The 14,692-nt window shown below is 44.0% G+C and overlaps 1 protein-coding gene across 4 annotated transcripts in view; it reads left to right on the forward strand.

The window, feature by feature from the left end:
* LOC137377613 (synaptotagmin-like protein 2) overlaps nt 1-3,884 on the forward strand; it is a 143,092-nt gene extending 139,208 nt beyond the window's left edge. For all 4 annotated transcript variants that reach the window (XM_068047438.1, XM_068047441.1, XM_068047440.1 and 1 more), the window contains one exon: nt 1,131-3,884. In XM_068047438.1, coding sequence (XP_067903539.1) covers nt 1,131-1,276 — 146 coding nt within the window. In that variant the 3' untranslated portion in view covers nt 1,277-3,884. The remainder of the gene's footprint in view (nt 1-1,130) is intronic.
* The last annotated feature ends 10,808 nt before the right edge of the window (nt 3,885-14,692 follow it).

A 14,692-nucleotide genomic window follows, 5' to 3' on the forward strand; every position in this document is an offset into this window, starting at 1 on the left:
CTGAAAATATGCCAGAGGCAGTAACATAGTGGCAGACCGGCACCCTGGCCAGTAGTGAGAAATTGCTGCCATGCCCACCTCCAAATCCACCTCTGTCTCCATGGCAAAATCAAGCTCATGGTGTCCTCTGTAAAGGGGGAAGTTGTTGATGACAATTGTGTGACTGTAGTCCATCTAGTCTCACTGACCATTTGTCTATTCCTGACTGATTCAAAATTGGTGTGACTAAAGAGAAAATGAGTGTTTTAATAGAAAAATATTTTATATCTTTGAGAAGTGGTGTTGATAATCTTTCATAAACATTGTATTTTCTGTTCCTCTTCTCCTCCCTCCCTAGAGATTCTTTTTTAGTTGTATGTGTTTGTGTTCTCAAATGGAATATCAAATACATTAATCTGTGGATTCTGTAAAAAAAAATTATGTAATTCAACTGAGTACTGATTGCTGGCCAATGATGGGGCATGTTAATTGTATAGTAATTGAGTGTTTAGTTTTATTCAAGTGGTGGGCATTAACAGGGGATTCATTTGGCCTGTTATCTATAGGAACAGACTGAAAATGTGGTTCTTGGGTTTGGAAGTGCATGTTTGTTATGTGTGTGTCTCTGTAAACAAAAGCTTGTAAAGTGTGTAAAGATTCGGCTCCAGTTCTATCCTTCACTGCCTGGCTATCTGAAATAGAACAGGGCACAGTCTTTTTTTAAAAAAAGGCTTGACTGCATGTGACTAATGTGAATGGATGTCCATAATGGTATCTAAACTTTGGTTGAAAAGTATTAATGTGACCCAAAAATATGCATGCAGCAGGATTAGGGGTAGGATCAAACAATAAGGGAGAAATTCGATGAGGCTCTTGACCCATCAATATCGCCTGTGATTATCGCTCCTAAAGATCTTTTGAAATATGGCAGGTGAGTGTAATTTACAACTTGTGTAGGCATGTGGTAGTGCTGTTTTGCTATCATGATCTCAAATTAAGAGCATCCTCATCTGAGCCTAACCTGTTGTTTGAAATGTTCCTGGTCATGGGTCTGACCCTCGTGTAAATGTAATAAAAATCGACTTTTGTGTGTGTATAATCACTGGGGTGAGCAAACTTACACACTGCTTACTCTTGCTTATGTTTTGCAGGGTATAGTTATGGAATCCCAGTAGAATGGATGGATTCCACAGAGGAAGAAGCGGCTCTCTGGCAAGATATGGTATCCAATCCCAATGAATGGATACCAGGTTCCCTGCTACTTAGGTCTCAACTGGGAGGCAAGAAGCTTAAATGAAATGTTACTTTGTGCAAAAAGACTTTTCAGAGTCTCTACTGCCAAAATGTTACTTGTCAATCAATGACTGATAATGCACTTGGTGGACTTGATAACATGAACCAAGAAATGTTTTTTTCTGTTTCAAATATTTTTATCTTCTGAAATGACTGAACCTATTGTCTTTGCATATTTGATTCCTGAATTCCTTTTAAAGAAACTATTTTAAAAGTTTGTACAAAAACTATTTTCTTAAAGTCTTTTGTATCCTATAGTAATTTTCTCATGAGCCTTCCTCATGTTGCTCACTATTTTGTGTGTCCCATCAGTAGGCCTCTTCTTTTATTATAGGCCTCACAGTTACACTGGACATTTAATGGCATGAAACCATGGGCAATTGGTATGGGTTAGTGCTTTTCAATAACATTTCTCTGCAGTCCTGAACATTGTCTTGCTGAAAGAAAAACAGAAAATGCTGGAAATACTCAGCAGGTCAGGCAGCACCTGTGGAGAGAGAAGCAAGAGTTAACATTTCAGGACCTATCGTCAGGTTACAAAAGAAAGGTGATTGACCTAAAACATTAACCCTGTTTCTCTCTCCAAAGATGCTGTCCGACCTGCTGAGTATTTCCAGCAATTCCTGTTATCTCAGATTTCCAGCATCCATAGTATATAGCTTTTGTATCACTGTCTTGCTGAAGGTATTCTCAGGAAAATGCCAACATTTTATACCAAAGAATGATGGAGTCTGTGCCTATGCTTATAATTTCCCATTACAGTGACCTAGTTTCAAATATGCCACCCTGAAAGTTACTGGGTGGAGGCTAGGGAAATTAATAAGAACCTTTTCATTTAGCCTCTGCATGCCTTTTAATAAAAGTTCTTGTCTTTGACTAAACAGCAAGTGAAACTGAATTCGAGCTCTGGTAATATTAAGCAATTGTGTGGGCAATGTACAGATCCAAAGAAATACTGAACAGAGTTCTTTCAGATGCTGCAAATGTAGGAGAAATGGTCAGCAAGTAGCTTCGGGACTGGATTGAGATTTGCTGACCCAGGTGAATCATTAGTAATGTGGAGGATAGTCCTTGCACCTAATTTGTTATGAAGGACTCTTCTATTTAGTGCATAGGCTTTTACCTCCCTCAGTTGCAAGAAGTTTCTACTGAAGACTCACTAGTTCTCGTGCTTAAACTGGCACTACTGTAAATAAAAGCAGAGCACTTCAAGCGAATTAGCTTTTGCACATTCTAAACACCACATTTACTTCCTTTACAAATATGCCCGAATTGATGTGGCTAAGAAAATAAATACCATAGGAAAAGGCTGTTTAGGGAAAGGATCATAAATACAGTCAGTTCGTAAGTCAGAGCATCCATTTGGCGAAAGTGGGTTTGAGAACCTCTGCTGCACCTGGAGGGCTGTAATGCTGTAACTATAGTAGAAATGCAACTGGCAAATTGCCCAGTTAGATAATTGCTGTTTCATTATCAAGTTCAATTCAGGATTTAATTTTTGCTGGATTTCTTTTTGGTTGTTTGTCTGAATTCTTCAAATATTTGGATTTTTCCCAGTGTTAGTCTATTGCAGCACACACTCTACATTCCAAATGTCCATTTTATTATAGCTGCAACATTAACATTAGGGAGTCAAGCAATGTTTTTTTATAAATGTTGAAGCTCCCCTGCAGTCGCATTGTAACCTATTGTGTTTAGTCATGTGCTGCTGTACAGTGGACCAGCATTGCCTTTGCTGTACACGTTATGACCCCTTCATCTAATAACAGAAATTCAAACTTAAGCATTTCCTGCTTTGTAAGAGCAGTGAATTGCGTGGATGCTCTTTAAATGTAGTGATGCTGCTTCATTGGTTGTGTCTTCTTGTCATCCTAACATTGGGGTTGGGAACCTGGTGTTTTAAAGATAAAATTCTAATTGAGGTGGGTGAAATGCCAATTTAGTTTGTCTATCACATAATGGTAATATTTATGAATTCCTCCCTCCCCCCACACCAGCTATATTTAGCAACCTGATCAAGGATTAACTAACATACTAACAAAGGACAGTGATTTGTGACACCAGTGGCAAGCAATGTTAGGCCCAACCCTATGATATTGTGGTTGATGGACAAGGTAGCTATTTATCACTCCATTTATAACTGGACCGCATTTTACTTGTGAAAAAACATCTGCTTCTCCTTGTAATTTTCTTCCCTGAAAAAATAGATATGCTAAGCATGGAAGGCATGAATGAACTCTAGAGAATTGAGACTATATGCCTTCATTTCATTTATAATATTTTTAAAAATTTGTTCAACTTTGCGCCATTACTTAATGGTTTGTTGCTGCTATTTTCTGACAAAATTTGCATTTAACTGTTTACATGTTGTAATGTATTCTATGACTAATTAGCTGGTATTTAATTTTTAATAAAATATAAAGGTTTTCCCTGGCCCCAACCTAAATTCAGGATAGTTTATTGGTGCAAAATCAATGGATCTCAATACAGTTGAATTCAACTCACATGTTGCTAATATTTATTTTGCAATATGAGCTTAAGAAATGAGAAGTGAAGAGCTGGGCTGCAATTTCATTTTGGAGCAATGATGGATAATAAAATTAAATATGCCAGTTTTTTTGTCTGTGTTTTGACTGTCTAAAAGCTTTTTCAGGCTGAACTAATTCTTGAAAAAATATAAAATCAGATACACTTCCAGGGAGAATCCATTAGATGGTGTGGGTTTATCAAAGATAAAATAAATTGAACTTGCTTCTTGATGGTGTCTTGTTTTACTTTTTCAAGTGCTCATTGGTTATTTTTCTTTCTTAAAGAACATCTTTCTCCTTTCTCTCTCTCTCTCTTCTCCCTGCCCCACACCACCCCGAGTGCTGTCTAAATAATCCAGCACAGATGCCATCACAACTGATCCTGTCGGACTCTGTTCCTAAGCAAATCCTGATTCTGATTTTACCCTATCTCTCTCCTACTCCAAGGCTGTTAACAATTGTTTTTGTAGTCCTCAAATGATAGTAGGCTATGTCTAGCTGGTCTCTCTTGTCTGAAACTGTGAGTATTATTGTATTTCAACAGGAAGATTAGGTTGCAAGTGGAGATGGCAGAGGACTCTGTCATTGATCAGTTAAAGTTAGCCCTGTGTATTTGTGTAAGAACCAAACTTAAAAATGTAACTGAGAGCATAAAAGCCATGCTCTGCAGTGGCATAATCCACTGATGATGTTGAACTCCATGTTATGGACCCTTCTGCCTGAAGTAAGTACTGTAGAAACAGTAAGGAAATAAAATGGGAAACTAGTCTGTTGTCTTGCAAATAGCTTTATGTTTGATATTCAGTTCAGTTTCCTTTACTTCAGATATCTTGACTGTCTATTTAGGAGCTTGGGTATAGTATTTAGGGCTTTTCACTTCTGTTCTCCAGCACAATATCTCCCTCACTCTGCCCTCCCCTTTATGCTACTCCCCAACCAACCTCGTCCCCTGTTACCATCTCAGGCTGATATCTCATACAAATGAGCCTATGGCTTCCCTCTGATCCTTACTTGGTATTCTGTGCTACACTTATTTTGGCAACCAATGCTGGCTCTTATCGAGCAGCAGCCCCCAACTGAATTAATCCTTGGCTCCCCAACATCCCCACCCACTCCTCTTCCACTACATGCTTCTCCTTAGAGACATCATCCAAAGACATGGGGGGGGGCAAGGTTAAACACTTGTTGATGGCATCCAGTGTCATCTCTCTCAACTCCTCCACTGCTTCCGTGTTGTCAGACTGCTTGTCCAACATCTAGTCCTGAGTGAGCTACAGTTTCCTCCAGTTAAATATTGGGAAGACCAAAGCCATCATCTTCAGACCCCATTATAAACTCTGCCAAACTGAATCCATCCCCCTCCTGGTCACTGTCTCGGATTGACCCAGACTGTTTCCCCTTCAGCTAGAAGCAAAGCCTGCAGCGGACAAATGGGGAATCGGTCGCAGACTTGCAAGTACCGAAACTGGGGCAAAAGTTTGCACATGGTTCTTGGAGTGTGAGTACACATCTCCAATAAAGTCCAAGACTTGGCCTTATACGCTAATGATGAAAATAAACAAAATCTATTTCATTTGGTTATCCCAAACTTTAAGATGCTCTGTAATTTCACACTTAGTCACAATCTGCCCTACACGTGCTTCATGAGAGCAAGATTGCAGTTGAAAGGCTGAGCGTGGCTGTGTGAGTGACTGGGAGTCGGTGGGAGGTAGCAACCTGGGGTTTGGTATTCTGTGGACATTCTGCTGCATCCTTAATATTTAGACACCTGGTGATATGCTGCACACACACAGCTTAATTCGGTGCAGCGTTTGGAGCGGGAGTGGAGGCATGGGGGGCAGGGAATAGTGTTGGATGAGACCGCCCGGAAATCTGATGTCATGACATCGGTTCTGCATTTAGTCAGTGGCGGGAAAGCACCAAGGCGGCCTCCCCACCCCGACGCAACAGGAGTGTAATTTAAATTGTACAACAGTTTTAATGCATTTGTATGTAATTGTAAGCAATTCAATGGGGGCTTGGAATTTAATGGACAACAGGTGCTCTCATATGCCTTCGGAAACCTAGCCATTGAAAGCTGGCAGCAACGAGGCCAAGCCTTAGTACTGTGACAGGTAGGCAGCCATGACCAGCACTGCATAGGGGAAGAGGGGGGAGCGGCCTACAGTGCTGTGTCATTTGCATAGGTGAGATTGGTCTCCGATGGCAGTACCAGGTGAGCAGGATGGGGTGGTCTGCAAGGGTGAATTGGGGCTCAGGTGGCAGTACTGGGTGTGTTTGGTCTCATCGCAGTACTGGGTGAGCAGGGTCTCGGGTTGTCTGCAAGGGTGAGCAGGGTCTCGGGTGGCAGTACTGTGGGTGGGCTTGGTCTCAGATGGCATTAATGGGTGGGATTGGTCTCAGGTGGTCTGTAAAGAGGTGCTGGGTCTCGGGTGGTCTGTAAGGAGGTGCTGGGTCTCAGGTGGTCTGTAAAGAGGTGCTGGGTCTCGAGTGGTCTGTAAGGAGGTGCTGGGTGTCGGGTGGTCTGCAAGGAGGTGCTGGGTCTCGGGTGGTCTGCAAGGAGGTGCTGGGTCTCGGGTGGTCAGTAAGGAGGTGCTGGGTGTCGGGAGGTCTGCAAGGGGAGGCTTGATTTCGGGTGGCAGTATTGGGTGCCCAAACTGTTGGGTGAGAGGTTTGGATGCTCATACTGCTCGGTGAGATGGTTGGCTATCAGCAAGGGTTGGCAGTGAGGGCCATTAGACAGTCTGCCAAAAGAAGTAGCAATGGGAAAGCTGCCATCGAGCAGGCCATTGGGCAGTTGAAGATGAGGTTCCGTTGCCTGGATTGATCCGGTGGAGCCCTGCAATATGTCCTGGTGTGGGTCTTGCGCATCATGCTGGTCTTCTGTGCTCTGCACATTCTAGTACTGCAGAGGGGGAAGGCCTTGTATGATGAGGACATGATTGAACGATACTCCTCAACCGACAAGGAGGATGCGGAGGAGACTAATGAACAAGCAGCACTGGATGTTGAACCCCTTGCACCGGAGGCCAGGCACATCAAGCAATGGGTCAGGGAGGCAAGAGACAATCTCATTCCAGCCACCATGATGGTCTCTCAGAGTAAAAACAATAAAGACTCACCTCAATGGATGCAGTCTGTCACCTCCTTTCCATTTGTCTTCCATGCCTAGTACCCAGCTGAACCACACGATATGGCCCATGGCAGACATTAATCAAATGAGGGCTGTGCCTACATTGGCATCCACTAGGGGGAAGGGTGAAATCAGCAGCTCACAATTAAGGCATTATAGAATAATCATTTTCCACAGTGAAAGTTAATTTCAAAAACAAAAGAACTTTATATGAGAAAACAAATGGAAAATTTCAAACACCTACGAAACCCCAAGAGTTTCTACGTTGTTTGTGTATCTATGAGTGTTTCTATGAGGTGTAACCCCAGTGCTAGCAGCTGGGCTGGAGGCAGGCTGCTGATCACGCGGCCCTTTGGCCTGTGATGACTTTGGTGGCTGTCCTCTGGCTGCCTGAGGTCTGGAAGGCCCCAGCTGCCTGAGGGTTTCCTGCACAGGTGCAGGACTCTCCTCAGGCGTCACGGCTACTCCAGCTGGGCTCACTGGCGGAGGGGCTGAGGGTCTGCTGTCCACACTCGGAGTGTCCTGAGATGAGTCCCCAGTTGTAGAGGCCAGCTTCTCCTCCTCCCTTTCAAGGGTCACTTGAGCCTCCCTGCTAACCAGAGAAGGATGAGGAGCTGGAGATGACTCCAGAGGCCTAGTACTTCTCTCACCTTGTCGCTGCTGTGTCGGGCTCATGGCCAAGCTGATGGTGTGCAGGTCTGCGTGCATCTGTGAGATCTGGCTCTCCTTGAGGGTCACGAGCCTGTCGATGGAGGAAGCCACGCACTCGCATGCCTGAGACATGGCAGCACTCATGGCATGGATGGTCTCCTCCATCGTCCATTCATGTCTGCACATGGCTTCTGGCATTTCCACCAAATGTTGCCTCACCTCTCTCTGCAACTCCAGCATGCCTGTGCTGTCAACATCAGAGGCTCGGCATCAGCCTGGGGCTCAGCATGGGCCTGGCCACCCATAGTCCTCCGACTATCAGAGGCCTTGGCTGTCTCAGCTTCAGCCAGCTGCTCAGGCATGTGTCCAGTGCTCTCACCAACTTATGACCCTGATTCTACAGCCAAGCGGAAACCGACCAAGATGAAAGTATCTACACTGGTGGTAGGTGCAGGAGAGTCATGGGACGTTGCATCCTCTGATGCCGGATCCTCCTCAGAGCTGGAACTATGTCCTCCTTCTCCTTCTACTGGAGACTCCTGCAGAAGCTGACCTGCATGAGAACACAAATATGTGTGGAGCAGATCTCGTAATGCCAGCCATGCATGATGTGCATCTGCAGAAGTGTGTCGGATGTTGATCGAACACAATCCTCACTCTCTTGCATCGAAACTCCAGTCTCTCCACCTGCAATTGAGCGGCCGCTCTTGGTGCTCGCAAACACGAGTGCTTCCGCCTCAGCCATTGAGAGAGGCCATATGTCTGCAATTCCTCTGCCAGTCTGCCAGGTCTTCCTCCTGGTATGGCTCCACTTGTCCTGCAAGTGGAAAGAGAAAGATAGTAAGACTTCGTGGGAAGAGCGAAATAACAGTCCTGCTAGTTGCAACTCCATGTCCCCTGCTGGGGTTTCCTGCATGACTTCTTCCCACGTGCACTGTCAGGAGAGGTAATGGGGGTGAGGTTTGAAAGAAGGTGGTCTGTGCCCGAGATGAATCCATGCATTAGCCAAGAGGTGGTGATGCCTAACCCCCTTTGCCTTGGTTGTGCCTCCCTCCCCATGTCACACTGCCTGCCATGTACCCACATGCAAACCCTAAGAGGAGAAAGGTATGGAGCACTCACCTTGGCAGACTGAAGGAGGTCATTGACCCTTTTCCTGCACTGAACCCATGTCCCGGGGGTGACCCCATGGCGGCTGACCTCCTCTGCGATCTCTGTCCAGGCTTGCTTGGTCAGATAGGAGGGCCTCTTCTTGCCATCGCTGGGGAAGAGGACCTCCTGCCTTTCCCTTACAGCCTGGAGGAGAATCTGCAGGGAGGCATCGCTAAACCGCGGGGCCACCCGATGTCTTTCCTTGGACATGGTCCCAGTTCTACGAGGCTCTGTTCTGACAGTAAATCCTGGTGCAGCAGAGTCCAGGAGTTGCAGTCACAGGAAACAGCAGCTACAGTATTGTTGCAGGGGGTCCAGCATTTCAAAGTACCATCAAAGGGCTCCAGCAGCACTCCAAGTTCACTGCCTTACTGAAAGGCAGCACTACAAGCAGGCTTACAGCGCTTTAAATTTGGCGCCAGCTACTGCTGAGGGGTCAGCTGACAACGTAATCTGCGCCTCTGAACTCGCCCTGTCGCATAATTGGATATGCCCCACGCCTCCATTATTGTAGTTGGCCGCCCCTCAAGAGCGGATACAGCCCCCATTTCCAGGTCCACCACCAGGACCCACGACAGGGTTACTAAATTCAGCCCACAGCGTTGGCACCAATGGTTATTGCAGTACAGCCCAGGCACCACTTGAGGCCCAGCTGCCGCTTCAGCAAACCCATATGCATATCTCTGGCCTCTAATTCTTAGTTTGCAAATTGTGAGATGTTTCTTCAACTGGGATTCAAGAGAGATTCAGTATTTTTAATATAGGAAAAGTTTGTTTTTAATATTCTTGTATTATAGTTGGTCTGTGAGAGTAACTGTCAGAGTGATTTGATACTGGACCAAAAATTGGTCAGCGCCTGAGCTGCGGAGCTTCACAGGTAGAGGCCAGAGAGCAAATCTCCAGTCAATTCTCTTAGCTGGCAGTTGAGTAATGCAGTGAATTTCCAAGAGGAGAAGAGGAGTGGCTAGGATTTTATGTGGTCCCATGAGGCAGGATCAGAGGCAGGGGGGATGGCAGTAGAGGGATGTAATATTACGACGGGTGGCGGAGGTGGCAGGGGGCGCAGATCCCATCGCCAAGCAATCTTCCCGGAGCGGGATAGGCCAACAACGGCCTTCATACCCAGAAGCCAATTGAGGCCCTTGAGTGGCCTATTAACAGCCAATTAAGGGCCTCTTTCTGCCACCACTGGGAACTTACCAACCATGGGAGGGGTGGTGGGGGGCCTCCACCATGTGGGAGGACATCTTGTAACACGAGGTGTCCTCCCTGTGGGCTTGTGGGAGGGTTTCCTTCCTCCCTGGGTAACCTGTGTCCCACGGAGGACCCCCACCAGGAGCCAGTTTACCCCCCGAGACCCCTCCCTCCCTCTGGACTGCATGACCACGCTCCTTCTAGACTGGCCCTGGCAACCCCGCCTCACGTACCTGAGGTCTGGGGTTCCAGCACTGGGCCTAGGTCTGAGGCCTCTGCAGTACCGGCTGTAGCCGCCGCTCCCAGTGGCGCTGCCGATACTGCTGAGCTGCCAGCCCTGTGCTTGACAGACAATTCTTGGAGGTGGAATCCCCATCTTTAAAGGGACAGGGAGCCCAGCTCCTGAAACTTAGATTTAAAAAGACCAGAGGATCATTCCGATGCGGGGGGCGGGGAGTTGCCAAAAAGGTAGATGAGGGCTTTCCCTCACCTTTTCAGCCCAGCACCAGGATCCCTGCCTCCAACACAAAATCCAGCCCAGTATATGAGTTCTATATAATAAAGTATTGTGATTGCAGTAATACAGATGCAAATAATTAAAGCAGAGTAGGGAACAAAGAGCTTACTGAAGTATAAGAAAGTAACAACCCTACAATGTTCCTCTTCCGAATAAAACCTCCCCGTACACTTTGCAGCTGCTTATTACAGCTATGTAGCCTCTTTCCTAAGTGCCTGACATAGAAATTTCAGCACAGAAAGAAACTTTTGCGCTGGTGCTGGCTACAGATTGGTGCTATCCATTTTAATTTAATTTCCCTGATCTATCCCTGCAGTTTTTAATATTATTCTTCATGTTTACCTAATTATCTGTTAGATTTATGATTGACTCAGTTTCCCTAGCCACTTATGGTAATAAATTTCAAATTCTAAAGACCTTTTGCATGAAAATATTACTTGTAAGCTGCCTTTCAAACTTCTATTAAACCTAAATTTGTACCAATGTAGTACTAATTCATGTAATAATGAAAATGTTATTTCACTATTGTTATGGGCAGATGAGAGATGATAGGGATGGCTCCCCTTTTTCTACCTCTCGACTGACTGAAGACAGCGTGTTTTTAAAAAAAGTTCTTTAACCCCTGAGTGCTTTAATTGTCAAGAGCAGACAAATGACAGGTTTTCTCATAAGTTTTAAAAGAAAGATATATGTTGATTATTCAACACCTGAAATATACACAACTACACCCACTCTCACACTCACACAGATACATACACACTCAAGAAGAGATAGAGATTATAAAGTAACTTCATTTAGTTCGTATGAATTTTTAAGAGTTCTCAGTTGCACTTGCTTTTCCCTGGGGTGTAGACTTGAAACTGTGCAGACCTGTAATATTTTCCTTGTTCATTGAAGAAAAAACTTGGGAGGTTTAGGAGGACGGATGCACTGTTGCAGATTTCTCTTGTTATATTCCAGTCAAAGTTCCATGGCAAAACCCTGGTATGATCTCTCAGGTGGGAAGTTCAAGGCCAACTCCAGTCTCTGCATACATGTAGCTTAAAAGCTGCCTCTGCTAGGCAGGGTCCTGTCTCTTCAATGGCACAGATGTTTTTTCCTCTATTTTGTCTGCCCAGAATATACCTTTATTCAAAGTCCTCATCAGAAACTTATTTTCTGTCATGTGACCAGTGTTTCTCTCCATTGTATTCATAAATAGTTTCTGATGTTCAGGCCATTGTCAGACAATGGAATTTGGGTTTCACTCAATCACACACCATCTTGATAAAGTAAATCTTTTCACACCCATTCTCTGGAGCTCAAGCTTGGAGTCAAAAAGACTGCCACAATATTGTTAAGCCAATTGGTTCGGAGACATGCAGCCATTACCATAGAAAAGGCTGTTTGTATCTTAATGACTTCTAAAAGATATGTTTAGAAAGATTGTTTGTATTTTAATGACTTTGCCAAGACTTGTCCAGACATGAAAATTAGCTCAGCGTTCTTGCAGTTTCGTGTGTATTGGCAGGAAAGAAAAGGTCACCTGACCTTTCAACTCCATTTTGTTTTACAGGAAAAGTGACCGTTTCGGGTTTATTTCATAAGTTTATTTTATAGTTCATGAATTCGTATTGTGTGAGCATGACACTACCCTTTCAAACTTGTTCAAAATTTGAACACTTACTCTAACCCTCCCTGCTCCAGTGATTATAGCCCTAGGGTTTTGAGACTTTCATAACTATATCTTCTGATTCTGGTATCACCTTAATGAATCTGCATTGCACTTTTTCTGTGACAGTACTATCATTTTCATAATAAAATGGGAAACAGTACCCTAACTGTGACCTAACAAATATCCTGTACAGATTCATCATCATCTCTTTGCTTTACTTGATGCTCTTATATGCTAAACTGAGAATCTTGCCTAGCTACTTTAATTTGTTTCCAACTGTAATCCTGTTTTTAAAGATTTGTGTAACTGCACTCCTAGATCTCTCGTCCTGTATTCTATTGAGAACTTTGCTATTAGAGTGTTTTTTGTCTCTTTCTTCTTAAAAATGTATGGCACATTTATCCACTTGAACTGCATTTGCTACATATCTGGCCACTCTACTAAGATGTCAGTGTTTTCTTGCAGTGATGTGGCTTATCCTTTTCTTTTATTTGAACAGAAGTGCAACATTTGCTACCCTGTAGTCTTTGGTATATTTCTCATTTCCACTGAATTTTGGAAAAATTATGGTATCTCTGCTATTTTATCACTAACCTCCCTCAGTATACAGACCATCCAGACCTTGATGATTTATTAAGTTTAAGTCTCAATTTTGGCAACTTTTCCCTTTTATGTTTATTCATTGGTCCTTCAAGCCACCTCTAGTACTCCTTCAGTACATTCTTCATTCACCCACTATTGTAAATAGAGGTGAAATATTTGTTAAGAATCTCTGCTATTCCTTACAATAATTTCCATTATTGCCCATCAGCGGGCACCCTCAATCTTTGACTATCCTCTTTCTTTTGGCAAACTGATAGAACTGTTATTATTGAGGAACATAGGAACAGGGGTATGCCATTCAGCCTCTTGAACCTGCTGCACCATACATTTAGATCGTAGCTGATCTGTATCTAAACTCCATTTATCTGCCTTGGTTCCATATCTCTTAACAGCCTTACCGAATAAAGACCTAGCAATCTCAGCTTTGACATTTTCAATTGCAGCAGCCTTAACAGATTTTTGGGGAGGAAGTTCCAGATTTCTACTACCCTTTGTATAGTGTTTTTTGATTTCACTCCTAAATGGTCTCTTTTTTATATATTTGCTCATAGGATGTGGATGTGGGTGTTGCTGGCAAGACCAGCAATTTTTGCCCATCCCTGAGTGCCCTTGTGAAAGTGGTAGTGAGTTGTCTTCTTGAACTGCTGCAGTCCGTGTGGTGAAGGTACACCCACAGTGCTGTTAGGGAGGGAGTTCCAGGATTTTATTTATTTATTTATTTAGAGACCCAGCGACAGTGAAGGAACAGTGATATAGTTTTAAATCAGGATGGTGTGTGACTTGGAGGGGAACTTGGAGGTGATGGTGTTCCCATACGCCTGCTTGTTCTTCTAAATAGCAGAGGTCGCAGGCTTGGGAGGTGCTGTCGAGGAAGCCTTGGTGAGTTGCTATAGTGCATTTTGTAGATGGTACATACACGGTGCGCCAGTGGTGGAGGGAGTGAATGTTTCAGGTGGTGGATGGGGTGCTGATTAAGCAGACTGCTTTGTCCTGGATGGTTTAGAGCTTCTTGAGTGTTGTTAGAGCTGCATTCATCCAGACAAGTGGACAGTATTCCACCATGCTAAGATCACATGGGGTTAGGGGCAATTTATTAGCTTGGATAGAGGATTGGCTAACCAACGGAAAACAGAGAGTCAGGATAAATGGGTCTTTTTCTGGTTGGCAAGATGTAACTAATGGGGTGCCACAGGGTTCGGTCCTTGGGCCCCAACTATTTACAATTTATATATATGACTTGGATGCAGGGATAGAAGGTACGATAGCCAAATTTGCAGATGACACTAAAATAGTAAGTTGCAATAAAGAAATAATAAATTTACAAATGGATATGGATAGCATAGGTGAATGGGCCAAAATTTGGTAGATGGAGTTTAACGTGGATAAGTGTGAGGTTATCCATTTTGGTCGGAAGAATAGAAAGGCAAATTATTATCTAAATGGAGAGAAACTTCAGAATGCTTCAGTGCAGAGGGATCTGGGTCTCCTTGTGCATGAATCGCAGAAAACTAGTATGCAGGTACAGCAGGTAATAAGGAAGGCAAATGGAATTTTGGCATTTATTAAAGAAATAGAATGTAAAAGTAGGGAAGTGTTGCTGCAACTGTACAAGGCATTAGTGAGACCGCACCTGGAGTATTGCATACAGTTTTGGTCCCCTTACTTGAGGAGGGATGTAGTTGCATTGGAGGCAGTTCAGAGGAGGTTCGTGACATTGATTCCAGGGATGAGGGGTTTGTCTTATGAAGAGAGAATGAGCACTTTAGGCCTTTACTCTCTAAAGTTTAGAAGAATGAGAAGTGTTCTAATTGAGGTATATAAGATGATTAAGGGGATTGACAAAGTAGACGTAGAGAGGATGTTTCCTCTTGTGGGGCAAGCTAGAACGAGAGGTCATAGTTTTAGGATAAGGGGTTGCAGATTTAAAACAGAGATGAGGAGAAATTACTTCTCTCAAAGGGTCGTGAGTCTGTGGAATTCACTTCCCA

The sequence above is a fragment of the Heterodontus francisci genome, chromosome 15 (assembly GCF_036365525.1).
Source record: "Heterodontus francisci isolate sHetFra1 chromosome 15, sHetFra1.hap1, whole genome shotgun sequence".
NCBI classification, from domain to species: domain Eukaryota; kingdom Metazoa; phylum Chordata; class Chondrichthyes; order Heterodontiformes; family Heterodontidae; genus Heterodontus; species Heterodontus francisci.